Below are 18136 nucleotides of genomic sequence, written 5' to 3'. Positions count from 1 at the left end.
ATATTTCATAGCAACATAATTATGACTGCTTTTGAATGATATTCATAGAAATGTTACGATTTATGATTTTGATATTTATATAATAGTTTAACGTCATTTGTTTTTATCGACATGTTTTCAATCCGAAATTCCTCCATAAGTGTGGAACGTAAGATGACAAATAATCATATACGAAAGAGGCAGTTCCCTAAATCGTAACTTATGTAAATAACCTACTTTTTATGTTATTCCGACATTGTAAACCCTAGTAGAACAATAAACTTTTGGTGCAGGTCTAATTGCGGGAAAGGGGAGCGGATCGTACGTCATTTCACTAGCAACGTAATACGATATAAACAGCTGTCAGCTGTCATCTGCAGCTTTTTGCTCAGTACCTCGATCTGACGAGGACAGCTAGGGAAAAATAATGGAAACCCAAAGCAGATGGGTAATTAATTAATTAATTAGATTAATTTATTGATATTGGGAACTGATGCCTGTGGTTATTTAAATTTATTTTAAATAGTTTATTATTGAAAAGAAATATTTTTGGGTATTCCCACATTTGGGAAAAACTTTATATGGGATATTAAAATCCCATTCTGGAAATAATTTGTTTATATAATTTATTATAGCTCAATAACCCATCCTTGATAAATTAATTTATTTTAATAAAGTTTTGTATGAAAAGTTATTTGGTATTATAATTTCTATCTGATATACAGATTTGGGAGACCCACAGTTACTTTAACCCAGAACATACTGAAAAGGGTAAAAACGTAACAGAAACTGAAAATAAAATTATGGAGTTCATAATGTCTTGCAAAGAAAGGGAACGACCCTATTCTCATCTCCAATACTGTTAGACTGTTATGTGCATTGGTCCTCATTTACAGCTCTTACAGACTTTGCAATATGTTGTTGGATAACTGTTCATCTTGGCGACACATCAGTAAACCACAAAGAAAGGGATACAAAGAGGATATTATCTGTGTTACTTGTTTAATCAATCACTAGCAATCCCTCTTTGAAAATTTATATGCTCAAACCAATGTGCATTAAATTCTCCTGAAAGTGTCAAGACAAATGGAAAAGATAATATAAAAAATTTAGTCAAAGATCGTCTTAACGAGGAGTCTGGGGCCCGTTTTACAAAAGAACTTACGACTAAGACCAAAAACTTCAGATTATTGTAAAATTTTGCAAGATTATCAATTCTCTTCAAAATGATTTGTGTAAAAACATCTTAACACATTTCTTTAAAAAAAGATTAAAATAATTTTCGATATAATGTTTATTAAAAAGTTATATGAAGAATTAAATTTGGTCTTAAGTCGTAAGTCCCTTTGTAAAACGGGCCCCTGTATATTAATTGCTATCAATTCTTTTTTTTTAACATAAATTTAAGTAATACAGTATGTATTTCAAGGCATCTGCATCTATCATTGTTTTCACTTTTTATATAACTTTGCTCAGTGTATTTTTGTCCCCCGCTTGAAAAGTGGGGGATATTAATTTGGGTTTGTCCGTCCGTCTGTCCGTCCGTCCGTCCGTCCGTCTTTCTGTCTGTCTGTAACGCTTTCGTTTCCACACGATATCTCGAGAACCCTTTGAGCTTTTGCAATGAGATTTAGCATAGCAACTCCCTGTGGACTAAAGAAGACCCCTATTGATTTTGAGGTCAAAAGGTCAAAGGTCAAGGTCATAAATAAGCAAATTCTGTCTGTTAAAACACTTTCGTTTCCACACGATATCTCTAGAACCATTTGAGCTATTGCAATGAAATTTTATATAACAACTCCCTGTGGCCTAATGAAGACCCCTATTGATTTTGAGGTCAAAAGGTCAAAGTTCAAGGTCGTAAATTTATACATTCTGTCTGTGTGAAATACTATTATTTCCGGGCGATATTTCAAGAAGATTTTGAGCTTATGCAATGTAATTTTATATCAAAACTCCCTAGGACGTCTCTCGCCCCTCTCAAAGTGCCCCGCCCCGTTTGTTTTATTAGTATTTATAGTATTACAAGTCGCTATTTTTAGCGCAGGGGCATGAGGAGAGTTATTGCGTATAAAACAGGTTCTCGGCGGACTTTATTAAGGTCTTCCGTCTTCACGGAAGACCTTATAGTGATTCTACTGTTTCTTATTATTATTATTATGTCGCCCCGAACGAAGTCGGGGACGACATATTGATATTGTACGCATGTTTTTTTTATCCAGGCTGTTTCTCGGAGATGGCTGGGACAATCTTCCTGAAACTTTCCTCAAAGGACGATCACTGGTTGTAGTTGTGCAGTGAGGTCGTTCAGTTCCAATATGTCTACCGTTGCCATGGAAACCTGTAAAAAGCGACGAATTTTGTCCGCGAGTGTTCTCTCTGGTCCCTTAAACGTTCGTCATGAAACTCTTTTTATTTTAATGATTAGTATCTGCAGTTGTGCGACTCGCATTTAAAATTTTCAAATAATCGATTGTTGCCATGGAAACCAGGGGAATGTTAAAATTCTTTAATTTCGATTTTCTCAATAAATACTCAAGCAATCGTTTTGAAACTTTCAATGTTAATTCCTTGCAATGTGTCAAAGTGATTTCTACTTTTAAAATAATTGTAATGAGTCGCTCACAGTTGTCATAGAAACGAAACAGAAAAGAGGTTAAGATGTACACATGTGTTCTCCAAGGTCTAGGTCAAAGGGTCAAAGTTCTTCGTGTCCAATAAAAGTTCTTTTCACAAGGATTACATATTTGAAATACGAAAGCCCTAGCCCTTACCGTTCAAACGTAAGGTACTATGTTCAAGACGACCCCCCCCCCCTTTTTGAAGCGCACTGCCAGGTAGAATACACAGATATAACATATACAACTTACACTTACAGGTAACGTTTTAAATGTTTCATTCATAAAATTCAGTTCTCCTGATGTGATTTGATAGTTTGCCAACATTCATTCTTCTTCTGTCTTGTCTCTAGATTTTATAATTATTTTATTTTATCTATATAAAAAATAACGATTGTCAGCTGCATTTATTAGCATTTCGCGTTTTCTTGTATATCTATTACTTGTATATTATTAATTTCATTAGATAGTGCAAGTATAAATTAGAAAATTGGTACGTTATTTCCATAGTTTTTATTCATTCATAAATCCTTGGATCCGCCCCCACACGTGCCCGAAGCCTTGATCACTACTGTAAACAAAACATTCATAGCGCCGAAAATGTTCATGATTCTGCTAAACTGAGAAAGTTTACACATGATTTATCATTTCACAACAAACATCAGCTCTCTGCAATGCAGAAATGCTCGAATTGAAGGGGAAAAATTCAGGAGTTATTATTATGTCGCCCCGAACGAAGTCGGGGACGACATATTGATATTGTACGCATGTTTTTTTTATCCAGGCTGTTTCTCGGAGATGACTGGGACAATCTTCCTGAAACTTTCCTCAAAGGACGATCACTGGTTGTAGTTGTGCAGTGAGGTCGTTCAGTTCCAATATGTCTACCGTTGCCATGGAAACCTGTAAAAAGCGACGAATTTTGTCCGCGAGTGTTCTCTCTGGTCCCTTAAACGTTCGTCATGAAACTCTTTTTATTTTAATGATTAGTATCTGCAGTTGTGCGACTCGCATTTAAAATTTTCAAATAATCGATTGTTGCCATGGAAACCAGGGGAATGTTAAAATTCTTTAATTTCGATTTTCTCAATAAATACTCAAGCAATCGTTTTGAAACTTTCAATGTTAATTCCTTGCAATGTGTCAAAGTGATTTCTACTTTTAAAATAATTGTAATGAGTCGCTCACAGTTGTCATAGAAACGAAACAGAAAAGAGGTTAAGATGTACACATGTGTTCTCCAAGGTCTAGGTCAAAGGGTCAAAGTTCTTCGTGTCCAATAAAAGTTCTTTTCACAAGGATTACATATTTGAAATACGAAAGCCCTAGCCCTTACCGTTCAAACGTAAGGTACTATGTTCAAGACGACCCCCCCCCCTTTTTGAAGCGCACTGCCAGGTAGAATACACAGATATAACATATACAACTTACACTTACAGGTAACGTTTTAAATGTTTCATTCATAAAATTCAGTTCTCCTGATGTGATTTGATAGTTTGCCAACATTCATTCTTCTTCTGTCTTGTCTCTAGATTTTATAATTATTTTATTTTATCTATATAAAAAATAACGATTGTCAGCTGCATTTATTAGCATTTCGCGTTTTCTTGTATATCTATTACTTGTATATTATTAATTTCATTAGATAGTGCAAGTATAAATTAGAAAATTGGTACGTTATTTCCATAGTTTTTATTCATTCATAAATCCTTGGATCCGCCCCCACACGTGCCCGAAGCCTTGATCACTACTGTAAACAAAACATTCATAGCGCCGAAAATGTTCATGATTCTGCTAAACTGAGAAAGTTTACACATGATTTATCATCTCATAACATAGATCAGTCCTGTGCAATGCAGAAATGCTCGAATTGAAGGGGAAAATTCAGGAGTTATTGATGGGAAAAATTCAGGAGTTATTATGTCGCCCCGAACGAAGTCGGGGACGACATATTGATATTGTACGCATGTTTTTTTTATCCAGGCTGTTTCTCGGAGATGGCTGGGACAATCTTCCTGAAACTTTCCTCAAAGGACGATCACTGGTTGTAGTTGTGCAGTGAGGTCGTTCAGTTCCAATATGTCTACCGTTGCTATGGAAACCTGTAAAAAGCGACGAATTTTGTCCGCGAGTGTTCTCTCTGGTCCCTTAAACGTTCGTCATGAAACTCTTTTTATTTTAATGATTAGTATCTGCAGTTGTGCGACTCGCATTTAAAATTTTCAAATAATCGATTGTTGCCATGGAAACCAGGGGAATGTTAAAATTCTTTAATTTCGATTTTCTCAATAAATACTCAAGCAATCGTTTTGAAACTTTCAATGTTAATTCCTTGCAATGTGTCAAAGTGATTTCTACTTTTAAAATAATTGTAATGAGTCGCTCACAGTTGTCATAGAAACGAAACAGAAAAAAAGGTTAAGATGTACACATGTGTTCTCCCAGGTCTAGGTCAAAGGGTCAAAGTTCTTCGTGTCCAATAAAAGTTCTTTTCACAAGGATTACATATTTGAAATACGAAAGCCCTAGCCCTTACCGTTCAAACGTAAGGTACTATGTTCAAGACGACCCCCCCCCCTTTTTGAAGCGCACTGCCAGGTAGAATACACAGATATAACATATACAACTTACACTTACAGGTAACGTTTTAAATGTTTCATTCATAAAATTCAGTTCTCCTGATGTGATTTGATAGTTTGCCAACATTCATTCTTCTTCTGTCTTGTCTCTAGATTTTATAATTATTTTATTTTATCTATATAAAAAATAACGATTGTCAGCTGCATTTATTAGCATTTCGCGTTTTCTTGTATATCTATTACTTGTATATTATTAATTTCATTAGATAGTGCAAGTATAAATTAGAAAATTGGTACGTTATTTCCATAGTTTTTATTCATTCATAAATCCTTGGATCCGCCCCCACACGTGCCCGAAGCCTTGATCACTACTGTAAACAAAACATTCATAGCGCCGAAAATGTTCATGATTCTGCTAAACTGAGAAAGTTTACACATGATTTATCATCTCATAACATAGATCAGTCCTGTGCAATGCAGAAATGCTCGAATTGAAGGGGAAAATTCAGGAGTTATTGATGGGAAAAATTCAGGAGTTATTATGTCGCCCCGAACGAAGTCGGGGACGACATATTGATATTGTACGCATGTTTTTTTTATCCAGGCTGTTTCTCGGAGATGGCTGGGACAATCTTCCTGAAACTTTCCTCAAAGGACGATCACTGGTTGTAGTTGTGCAGTGAGGTCGTTCAGTTCCAATATGTCTACCGTTGCCATGGAAACCTGTAAAAAGCGACGAATTTTGTCCGCGAGTGTTCTCTCTGGTCCCTTAAACGTTCGTCATGAAACTTTTCTTATTTTAATGATTAGTATCTGCAGTTGTGCGACTCGCATTTAAAATTTTCAAATAATCGATTATTGCCATGGAAACCAGGGGAATGTTAAAATTCTTTAATTTCGATTTTCTCAATAAATACTCAAGCAATCGTTTTGAAACTTTCAATGTTAATTCCTTGCAATGTGTCAAAGTGATTTCTACTTTTAAAATAATTGTAATGAGTCGCTCACAGTTGTCATAGAAACGAAACAGAAAAGAGGTTAAGATGTACACATGTGTTCTCCAAGGTCTAGGTCAAAGGGTCAAAGTTCTTCGTGTCCAATAAAAGTTCTTTTCACAAGGATTACATATTTGAAATACGAAAGCCCTAGCCCTTACCGTTCAAACGTAAGGTACTATGTTCAAGACGACCCCCCCCCCCCCTTTTTGAAGCGCAGTGCCAGGTAGAATACACAGATATAACATATACAACTTACACTTACAGGTAACGTTTTAAATGTTTCATTCATAAAATTCAGTTCTCCTGATGTGATTTGATAGTTTGCCAACATTCATTCTTCTTCTGTCTTGTCTCTAGATTTTATAATTATTTTATTTTATCTATATAAAAAATAACGATTGTCAGCTGCATTTATTAGCATTTCGCGTTTTCTTGTATATCTATTACTTGTATATTATTAATTTCATTAGATAGTGCAAGTATAAATTAGAAAATTGGTACGTTATTTCCATAGTTTTTATTCATTCATAAATCCTTGGATCCGCCCCCACACGTGCCCGAAGCCTTGATCACTACTGTAAACAAAACATTCATAGCGCCGAAAATGTTCATGATTCTGCTAAACTGAGAAAGTTTACACATGATTTATCATCTCATAACATAGATCAGTCCTGTGCAATGCAGAAATGCTCGAATTGAAGGGGAAAATTCAGGAGTTATTGATGGGAAAAATTCAGGAGTTATTATGTCGCCCCGAACGAAGTCGGGGACGACATATTGATATTGTACGCATGTTTTTTTTATCCAGGCTGTTTCTCGGAGATGGCTGGGACAATCTTCCTGAAACTTTCCTCAAAGGACGATCACTGGTTGTAGTTGTGCAGTGAGGTCGTTCAGTTCCAATATGTCTACCGTTGCCATGGAAACCTGTAAAAAGCGACGAATTTTGTCCGCGAGTGTTCTCTCTGGTCCCTTAAACGTTCGTCATGAAACTCTTTTTATTTTAATGATTAGTATCTGCAGTTGTGCGACTCGCATTTAAAATTTTCAAATAATCGATTGTTGCCATGGAAACCAGGGGAATGTTAAAATTCTTTAATTTCGATTTTCTCAATAAATACTCAAGCAATCGTTTTGAAACTTTCAATGTTAATTCCTTGCAATGTGTCAAAGTGATTTCTACTTTTAAAATAATTGTAATGAGTCGCTCACAGTTGTCATAGAAACGAAACAGAAAAGAGGTTAAGATGTACACATGTGTTCTCCAAGGTCTAGGTCAAAGGGTCAAAGTTCTTCGTGTCCAATAAAAGTTCTTTTCACAAGGATTACATATTTGAAATACGAAAGCCCTAGCCCTTACCGTTCAAACGTAAGGTACTATGTTCAAGACGACCCCCCCCCCCTTTTGAAGCGCACTGCCAGGTAGAATACACAGATATAACATACACAACTTACACTTACAGGTAACGTTTTAAATGTTTCATTCATAAAATTCAGTTCTCCTGATGTGATTTGATAGTTTGCCAACATTCATTCTTCTTCTGTCTTGTCTCTAGATTTTATAATTATTTTATTTTATCTATATAAAAAATAACGATTGTCAGCTGCATTTATTAGCATTTCGCGTTTTCTTGTATATCTATTACTTGTATATTATTAATTTCATTAGATAGTGCAAGTATAAATTAGAAAATTGGTACGTTATTTCCATAGTTTTTATTCATTCATAAATCCTTGGATCCGCCCCCACACGTGCCCGAAGCCTTGATCACTACTGTAAACAAAACATTCATCTCGCCGAAAATGTTCATGATTCTGCTAAACTGAGAAAGTTTACACATGATTTATCATCTCATAACATAGATCAGTCCTGTGCAATGCAGAAATGCTCGAATTGAAGGGGAAAATTCAGGAGTTATTGATGGGAAAAATTCAGGAGTTATTATGTCGCCCCGAACGAAGTCGGGGACGACATATTGATATTGTACGCATGTTTTTTTTATCCAGGCTGTTTCTCGGAGATGGCTGGGACAATCTTCCTGAAACTTTCCTCAAAGGACGATCACTGGTTGTAGTTGTGCAGTGAGGTCGTTCAGTTCCAATATGTCTACCGTTGCCATGGAAACCTGTAAAAAGCGACGAATTTTGTCCGCGAGTGTTCTCTCTGGTCCCTTAAACGTTCGTCATGAAACTCTTTTTATTTTAATGATTAGTATCTGCAGTTGTGCGACTCGCATTTAAAATTTTCAAATAATCGATTGTTGCCATGGAAACCAGGGGAATGTTAAAATTCTTTAATTTCGATTTTCTCAATAAATACTCAAGCAATCGTTTTGAAACTTTCAATGTTAATTCCTTGCAATGTGTCAAAGTGATTTCTACTTTTAAAATAATTGTAATGAGTCGCTCACAGTTGTCATAGAAACGAAACAGAAAAGAGGTTAAGATGTACACATGTGTTCTCCAAGGTCTAGGTCAAAGGGTCAAAGTTCTTCGTGTCCAATAAAAGTTCTTTTCACAAGGATTACATATTTGAAATACGAAAGCCCTAGCCCTTACCGTTCAAACGTAAGGTACTATGTTCAAGACGACCCCCCCCCCCTTTTTGAAGCGCACTGCCAGGTAGAATACACAGATATAACATACACAACTTACACTTACAGGTAACGTTTTAAATGTTTCATTCATAAAATTCAGTTCTCCTGATGTGATTTGATAGTTTGCCAACATTCATTCTTCTTCTGTCTTGTCTCTAGATTTTATAATTATTTTATTTTATCTATATAAAAAATAACGATTGTCAGCTGCATTTATTAGCATTTCGCGTTTTCTTGTATATCTATTACTTGTATATTATTAATTTCATTAGATAGTGCAAGTATAAATTAGAAAATTGGTACGTTATTTCCATAGTTTTTATTCATTCATAAATCCTTGGATCCGCCCCCACACGTGCCCGAAGCCTTGATCACTACTGTAAACAAAACATTCATAGCGCCGAAAATGTTCATGATTCTGCTAAACTGAGAAAGTTTACACATGATTTATCATCTCATAACATAGATCAGTCCTGTGCAATGCAGAAATGCTCGAATTGAAGGTGGCATGTCAGATTTGTTTTCCGGCAGAACCTCTAAAAATGAAAGTGAAAGTAGGGAAATTTCAGAGTTCTCACTGGAGTTATAATACACAAAATAATTCGGCTGATCTTCTTAATAAATTACATTTGCCAAGCGTTTTTAGTAGGAAAGATAATGCCAATTAACAAGTATGAGGCTCAGTTCAGTACATCTGCCCAATTTCTTTTATGCAAGTCTCTAAATTTAGGAACTTGTAATTTTTCCTGTACTACTTTCTTCTCCTACCGATTCTAAAAATAATTAGTTGAATGTACCCAATTAAGGTCTTCCGTTTCCAACGGAAAGAACTTATACGACTCGATGGTTGTCCAAGCTTAGCTAATGGACCATTGTTTTAGTGATGATAAAAATGAAAGTCTTGTCCAGTACGGGGCGACATATGCTATTGCTTGCAATAGCAGACTTTCTAGTTATTATTATTATTTTTTAGACAAATTTTGTGCACGCGATATCTCGAGAACTATTCATCGGTTTTTCACCAAACTTTCAGGGATGATGTGCTCTTATATGCCATTGATAATTTTGGAAGAATTTTTGATCAACTCGCTTTTGGTGCCAAGTTATGGCCATTTTCCTGATTTTAAATTGAAATTTTGTCAGTTCGAGATCTAAAGAACTACTAAAGATATGAACTGGAGACTTGTTGGAGAACATAGGGCATGACTTCTAGATATGCGGAATGTCCTTTTCGTGTGTCGTCAGTACTTCCGGTCGCTACCGGAAGCGAATTAAAAAAATCAAAATTTTCAACTTTTTTGTATTTTATTATTTTTCTTTGATTTTTATTGGGTTAATAGATACTCTTAAATGAATGCGAAATGTGTAATTTGTTTTAGAATTAAAGAAGCCAATCTCGAGAAATTCGCATTTAAAAATTTGAAGCGGTGTTCCCGATGGCGTAATGGTTAGCACGTTGGATTTTCACGCGGGCGACCCGGGTTCGATCCCACGTGTGACCGATATTTTTTTACGACTTTTTCAGCTAGATTTTTCGTTTTTTATTTCAGAATCGGACGGAAGACCTCTCGTTGCTCGCAACGAGATCGTTTCTAGTGTTCTTATTACATCTATTAGAACTGTTTAACAAAGGCTAAATAAATCAAACACCATGGATTGTGTAAAATTTTGAGAATACCGAACATGAAAACATGAATATATACATGTATGTGACTTCACTTCTGCATATACTTCGCAAAATGTCAAGCGATTCCGTGGTCTAGTGGTTATGTCTCTCGCTTCCAAAGTGAGAAGTCCCGGGATCGAATCTCGGTCGAACCTTTTTTTTTTTTTAAATACTTTTTTTTTTAACTAAATGATAGTATTCAGCATGTGAAATGAAAAAATTATGAGGTTATAAAATCATCATTACAGTGTGATAAAAATTCCATACAAAGAAATTTTCTATACACATAATGAAGAATAAGCAATCAAATCTTTATATGCATATTGACATACATGGGGGGAGCCGACTTTTTCCCTATGCGGGGGACACGAATTCTCTGAATTAGCTTGTTTGATTACTTTCTATACATTTATACACTGTAAAAATCCTTTTTTTAATGACAGTTTACTTAAAATATAGCTTGGATGGTGGAAGGGCCGGGGGTTAGTTTCCAGCACTGTATGCAGTATCATTCTGTTTAGAATTCCTATGATGTTTAAAAATTTAAACTGGATGATATTTAAGGAATCACTGTCTAGTTAATATAGTATGCCAGGAACATCAACGAAAGTGGGAAACATTGGCTTCGCCCGTTATGCATATTATCCCATGTTTCCCAGTATCGTTGATGCCCTGGCATACTATACTAATTAGACAGTGATCCCTTATATTTCCATATAAAATTTCCATAGAAATAAAAATGTAGATTTAGACTTTAAAAATGTAGACATAGATTTAAATTACACGAGGACTCCCATGCAAATTTCATTAGTCTTCGCCCCCTGACGTCAAACACAAAGGCAGCGGCACGAGATTTACATGAATATTTGGCCTCCTTAGCGTCAGACAGAGACAGATGCGCACGAGATTTACATGCATATTTGACCTCCTTAGCGTCAGACACAGAGACAGATGCGCACGAGATTTGCATGCATATTACTGATAGCAGGCCTCCTTAGCTCCTGGCCTATCGACCTGCCTAATTTACATTCCGGTAGAATTATCAAGAAATCAACACCGGTAACTTTCAAAGAGGATCACAGAGCAAAAAATTAGAAATGGAAATATTTCAAAATTAATGCATATTTGGCAATCCTGATTTGTAATTGTTATTGCCCTTGAAACACTACTAGGTGACAGTAGTTATTTTAGGGACCAGGCAAAACTTATCACAATCATGGGGCCGGTACAAACAGACATGGGACAATGAGTTTTTTCATTGATAAAACCATGGGAAATAATCATTTTTAGCATTAAGTACCCATGGGATACAAACTTTTTCTCAGTGAGTCAAAGTACTTAACCCAAGAGAAATATTCATTACATTTAAAAAATATATATTTCTAATATATTTATAGCAGATATTTTCTTTTTTTTCAAACAAGTTATATCTTTGAAACTCAAACCAAGGATACAAATGGCAACATAAAATCATAAATTTTCAAATTAATGGAATATATTATAAAGTTTGATAATGAACAAACAAAACTTTCATCATGTTTGAAATATCTGTAATCTGAAAGACTCCTTAGCTTTGTTCCAGTAATCTCACTAACATCAAGATGTAACCATGGGACAGTAATATTTTCATTCTCAGTTACATTAACTGTCAGGTAGACCTTTCCGTGGGTGAGACCGCAGGCGTCTGACCGTTAGACGCTGGGGGCTCGTATATAAAGCCTTTACAACCTTGGTGACGTCAATCACTCAATGCATGAGATTTGGCGCCATAACGTCAAATAGCTGGAAAACTTCGGATGCACTTAACTATTATACTCATTAGAGGTGTTCCGAATGTACTTTATAGCTTTTGCCGCTTAGTATGAAAAACAAATTGTGATTACAAGGTTTTACTCTAATTATCAGTGAATGGATTTATTATTTATCCAAATTATCAGAGGTAAGCACATTAGGTACTATGTAATTGCATTTATGATGCAGTCAATGATTTATTTACGTTGCGTATTCCTCAAAACATGAAGGAAATTCGGAACGAGGTGAACAATTTGCACCCAGATCGTAATAAATTCCAAATAACATTAATCAATAACAACAAGTAATAAAGAATAAATGTCAATACATATCATTCATTAAATCATTCATAGAATCATTATTTTAACGATGCATATCGCAAGAAACATCTTGTTTATTTATTCATAACCATAGTGGAGAATGCCAAATTCGTAACACATTCATCAACTTGACGTCATTTCCAAACCTCATCATTCTATATATCAACTGATTGAGAATAATAGCGAATTGAGTAGGACACAAATTACATTGAAAAGACCCTAAGCAAAAAATATGTTTATAAAAAAAGATCTAACCTCAGTCTCTCTAAAATATTTAATATGATTTATGATATCAATCCAAGTTCAAAGTTACTAACAGAAAAAAATCGAATTTGTTTCTCGGTGAAAACATTGATATCAGAGAGATTGAAGCCTTTAATTAACCCTTATTTATCAACCCCTACCCAGACAAAAATATGAATTATTCATGGTTTTAATAAGAATATGTACAAAAATGAAAACTGAGCTATGGAAATGATTAACACAGTATTTTTAAATTTTGTAAATTTAATTTCCGTATTAACAGAGAAAAAAGACCATTATATTCAAGGACGAATTTCTTCATTTCAAAATATTTTGTCGGTAAGTTAGGTGCAAATCGGATTGCTACTAAATTGTATTAGGTTTTAGAGCACAAAAACATACCGATAGATAACAATGACTTCATGTAAGATTTAAAGAGCTGAAATGGAGCTTCAGACCTAAAAATATATGATTTACAGTCTACAAAAGTCCAGAAGTTATAAAAGAGGCAGGTATATGCATTTGATTATGTTTGAATTTTTTTACTTGATTGAATAATGCATTGCGCAATGTAAAAAAAATGAGGAGAAAATGTGCCTTTTTGGTCACCAGAGTCTATTGACAAATGTTGATATTTGACTTCGGGTCTCTTTGACCACTGATGTTATAAAGTGTTATATGTTTTTCACCGTCATCGAGAGTTCCCTGCTGTCAATCTATTATCTTTCAACGTTTGATTTTCCTCTCAAAAACAGCAAAACACATTTCAGCCACTTTTGTTAACAGTACCGAGGAGTAAAGGAATTTCTTTTTAAAAAATCCTATTTAAAAGTAGGGGACAAACTGATTATTTATTAGAAAGAAAAATGTAAACTTCATGGTTTATAGGTTCAACTTTCAGGCCAGATTGAGAATTGAACTCGTCATTCTGGCCATATACTAGAGTTTTCCCGCGTTTCGGAGAATAGCGGGAAAACGTTGTATGATAGCAACGTGTTTGAATGGCTATGCGTATTGATACAAGACGGGCCATAGGAAGGCCAGTATAAAGGGTCAGTGGCGTAAAGTTAAGGTCATTCTAAGCCAGTCTTACTCAGTGCACGGTGCACTATTTTTCTCGGGCAGCATGGCGAACGACGAGCTATTACAACGAGTTTCGGAGATAATGGACTCCAAATTATCATCATTCGAGCAGAAAATAACGAAACGGCAAAGACAACAGCATGAGCAACAGCTTCCAAAACTTCAAACAGCAAATGACAAGGCTTTTTTCTTTAAACGAAAGCGAAATGAGGCTCAATACAAATTTAACAACAACATTAGAGACAAGCTGGTAGAGGCCAACACGGGTCTGAGCGAAGGGGAGCCAGTAGTAGCCTTTAATTGCATTTCCTCAGGTATAGAGCTTATTCATCAGCGACAAAAATTAATTAAATAAGCAGACTCATCCAAGACAGGATGGCGCACCGTTCAAGAATACACGCAGCACGAATTAGCGTCTGACGAGGAGGATGAAAAACGAATTTTGAAAGCAGAAATAAGGGCCGAAAAGAAGTTAAAAGAGGAGCGGATCAAAAAGGCGAGAGCGGCCAGATGCATCAACCCATACCCGGAGAAGTCCAACAGCGCACAAAATCAGACCACGTCATACGAGGGCAGCAAAAAGTCTGGGACACGCTTTAAATGCGGTTTCGCCGGTCATTGGGCAAAGGAATGCACCAGCAACAGCAAAGATACAAGCTCTAAGTTAAGTAATTTAGATAGTATTGCTCAAAATATATGCAGTAATCAAGAAAGTGTTTTATCTAAGATTAGTGTTTTAGATAGAAAAACGAATATACGCCGTTTTGTGGCCACAGTAGATGAAAATGTCCATTTGACGAAATGGGTAGAAATAAAGACTGATAAGTACATTTTAGATGTAATAGTAAACGGATACAAGATTCCATTTAAAACTATTCCAGAGAGTGTTTGTTTGGACAATAACAAATCTGCTAGGGATAATGTTAGAATTGTTTATTCCGAGATTCAAAAGCTCATTGACAAAGGTTGCGTAACACAGGTAAGGAATGCTCCTTTTGTTGTTAATCCTTTGACTCTTGCTTTCAACAAAGCAGGTAAACCTCGCTTAGTGTTAGACTGTAGGCATATCAATGCTTGTATTCACGATTTTTTGTTCAGAATGGAAGATGTTGGAAGATGTTAAAGTTGCAAGAGAAATTTTTCAAAAAGGGGATTTTTTATTTAGCTTCGATTTAAAATCAGCGTATCATCATTGAAATATTTGAACAGCATAGATAATATCTAGGTTTTCAATGGGAAATCAATGGTGCTATCAAATATTTTGTTTTCAATATATTACCATTCGGCATTTCTTCAGCAGCTCTTATTTTTACAAAACTTATGAGAAAAGTAGTTCAGTACTCGAGATCCCTGAGTTTTCAGGTTGTCATGTATTTGGACGATGGTTTAGCTGGATGTAGTAAATTTGATGACGCGTTTCTACTTAGCGATATTATCAAAAGAGACTTAACAGAGTTGGGATTTATTATTGCAGATTCCAAAAGTGTCTGGTACTCACAGCAAAATATAGTATGGTTAGGTTTTAAATGGGATACGGTTGACGGTGTCTTAAAAGTAACCTCAGAGAGAATTAATATAAGCTTCTCAAGTGTATGGAGGAAATTTTATTTAAGACTCAATCTGGGTACGTATGCTTTCTGGTGAAATCAATTGCTAGTATAGTGGGTCAGGTCATATCTATGAAAGCCACTATAGGACATGCGGTTCGATTCAACACTAGATATTTATATCAAGACATATTTACAATATACAGTTGGAATTCAAGTATTTTATACATACTTCATCCTCGTCTACTCAGCAAAAAATATTGCAATATTCTTCTTTTTTTCAGATATATATTATAACATTATAGATAACATATTTATTCCCCATGCTTGAAAAGCGGGAGGGTATATACAAATCGGGATTTCCGACCGTCCGTCTGTCTGTTACGCTTTGGGGTACCCATCTCTTGTCCGTACAACTCTTACACCACCGAATTAAATTTAATGAAACTCTCAGGGAATCTTTATTACATATTGGCATTTTGCATCTCCTATTTTATTTTTTTGATCCGAAACATATTTTGGGTATCCCATAGCAAAACATGGACACTGCTATTAAATTCATATAGAAGGCGGGGGTATCATTTTGTGAGCTCATTGCTTACAGTACATGTGTACCTCTACTTTTTTTTTAGAAAAAAAAATTCAAAGGAAATGTATGTATACAGGTATGTACTCGTCATTTTAAAGATTATACATAAATGAATAGAGAAAGTAATATTCATTATATATACATGTATAACTCGATCTTTGCTTTAATTAAAGTGAAATATTTTTTATCCTTTTAACTCTGCAGAACGAACGAATACATAAAACTTGCATAAAATTATTAAATAATCGACCTAATTGCTTAACTACACATAGGGAATTCTATTTTTAGTTCAACTTCAGGCGATCGATAATGACGTATCGATCAGTTTAAAGTCCAGACCACTTTACAAAGAATCTTACATTTACATTAAATCTAGGTCGTTGGTAGAAAAAAATATATACAAAAATGGCAGCTAGTAAACCAAAATATCCACTGGGCTCTCCTCAAGAGCATATTGAAATGTGTAAAACTCACGATTTACGTATTGATATGATATGTGAGGACTGTGATAAATTCATCTGTGGTAAGTGTGCTAAAACAAATCATAAGGAACATGAATGGAGCACTATACCCACGGCAGCTACCCAAAGGAGAAGAGGTCTGTTTGATTTTCTAACCAAAATCAAGGAGGATCTGCCTGGAATTGATGAGAAAATAGAGAAAATTCCACGACAGATCACAGAAAATGGAGATTTGTGTGATGCTGAGATTGAAAAGCTTCAGAAGCAATATGAAGAAATAATAGCCATGTTAACAGAAATAAGGAAAAATAATGAACAAAGACTGATAGATAATTTGGAGGTGAAAAATAAAAAGTTGAATAAAGTGAAATCTGAGCTAAACAAAAAGAAAAAGGAACTTAAAGAGATGGTAAAATTTATGGAGGATAACAAGAGTACCATGTCGGATTACGGCTTGATTGACAACCACAGGGAACTGAGAAAAATACTGGCTGGTCTTGATGATGTTAATGATATAAACCTGTACGAAATGTTCCGCCTGGAATATAGGGGAAATTGAGGCGTACTTGGAGAGGCGTCAGTTTGTCTCTCTACATATATGGTGATACACAGGTTCCGGGTGTAACTTAGGCGGAAACCAAGCGTAAATGGGCAGGAATTTGAGGCGAAAAATGCAAATGAGCTACGCCCGGAAAAATAAAGGACACCCGTAAAAAAATTACGCCTGGAAACTAAAATGACGCCTGGAATAGAATTACGCCTGGAATGTCCTTATTATTATATAATACTATGTGACCTAAAAACCTATATAATTACCATGTTAACAAAGAAAAACATTCAGATTATGATTTACAATGTTAAAGCTAAATATTTAGCTTTTTGAACTGTAAGAAAACATAATGACAGGTCATTAACATATATCATTAACAAGTGTAGAATTTGTGTATTAGAGACACCAAACTAGACCACCATGATTGAGTGACACTGTATTTAGAATTAAACTTTTTTACAATACCTGTACATTTTATCACTTCAATAATTATATTGAAACATTTTAGTACTGACTGAATACAATTCTTCATTTACTCAGCAGTTTACAGTTAGATTCTCACTGCATCCTCTATCAGACTGATATTTCTCAGAATGTGTTCAAGGACAAACTCAAATTATATCTAAAGTAATTTTAGGGTCAGCCAGTTATAACTATCATTGTACATAATCATAATCAAATTTACTCAAATAGGGACTAGATATTCATGATCACACCTACCAGCAGACACTGTGTCATCCTCAAGAAGTGTAAAAGCCTTAACATTGAGATATCTGCATTTCCTGTTTCACTCACACTAAACTCCCTCCTTCATGATCAAATTCAAACTTAACCTCTTATCTGAAATGACCCTTAATTGATAATTAAATTGACCAATCAGAGGCTTTTACTTCTCCTGAAAGTTCCAGGCGTAATTTTTGTTTATATTTTCCTGCCATTTTACGCCCGGAAAATCTGAACTTGCCAATTGACGCCCGGAAAATACAAATGACGCCTGTAAGACGTCTCTTCTACTGAGGCGTAACTCTTTGAAAATTCCGTCTCCGCCTCAAGTACGCCCGGAATTTGCCAATTCCTGCTCAATTCCACCCAAATTCCAGGCGGAATCCGCCTTT

At 35.3% G+C, this 18136-nt stretch overlaps 1 protein-coding gene across 1 annotated transcript; it reads left to right on the top strand.

Moving 5' to 3' along the window:
• Nucleotides 1-16415: 16415 nt before the first annotated feature.
• Nucleotides 16416-17030, top strand: LOC134262544 (transcription intermediary factor 1-alpha-like). Its single transcript, XM_062744943.1, has one exon. It carries the CDS (start codon nt 16416-16418, stop codon nt 17028-17030), a length of 615 nt encoding a protein of 204 aa, XP_062600927.1.
• Nucleotides 17031-18136: the final 1106 nt, after the last annotated feature.

This window comes from Saccostrea cucullata, unplaced genomic scaffold, assembly GCF_032062105.1.
Source record: "Saccostrea cucullata isolate Sc308-1 unplaced genomic scaffold, CSIRO_AGI_Scuc_v1 ctg11564, whole genome shotgun sequence".
Classification (NCBI taxonomy): domain Eukaryota; kingdom Metazoa; phylum Mollusca; class Bivalvia; order Ostreida; family Ostreidae; genus Saccostrea; species Saccostrea cuccullata.
The sequence above is the reverse complement of the archived record's forward strand: the minus strand, read 5'-3'. Positions and strand labels throughout refer to the sequence as shown.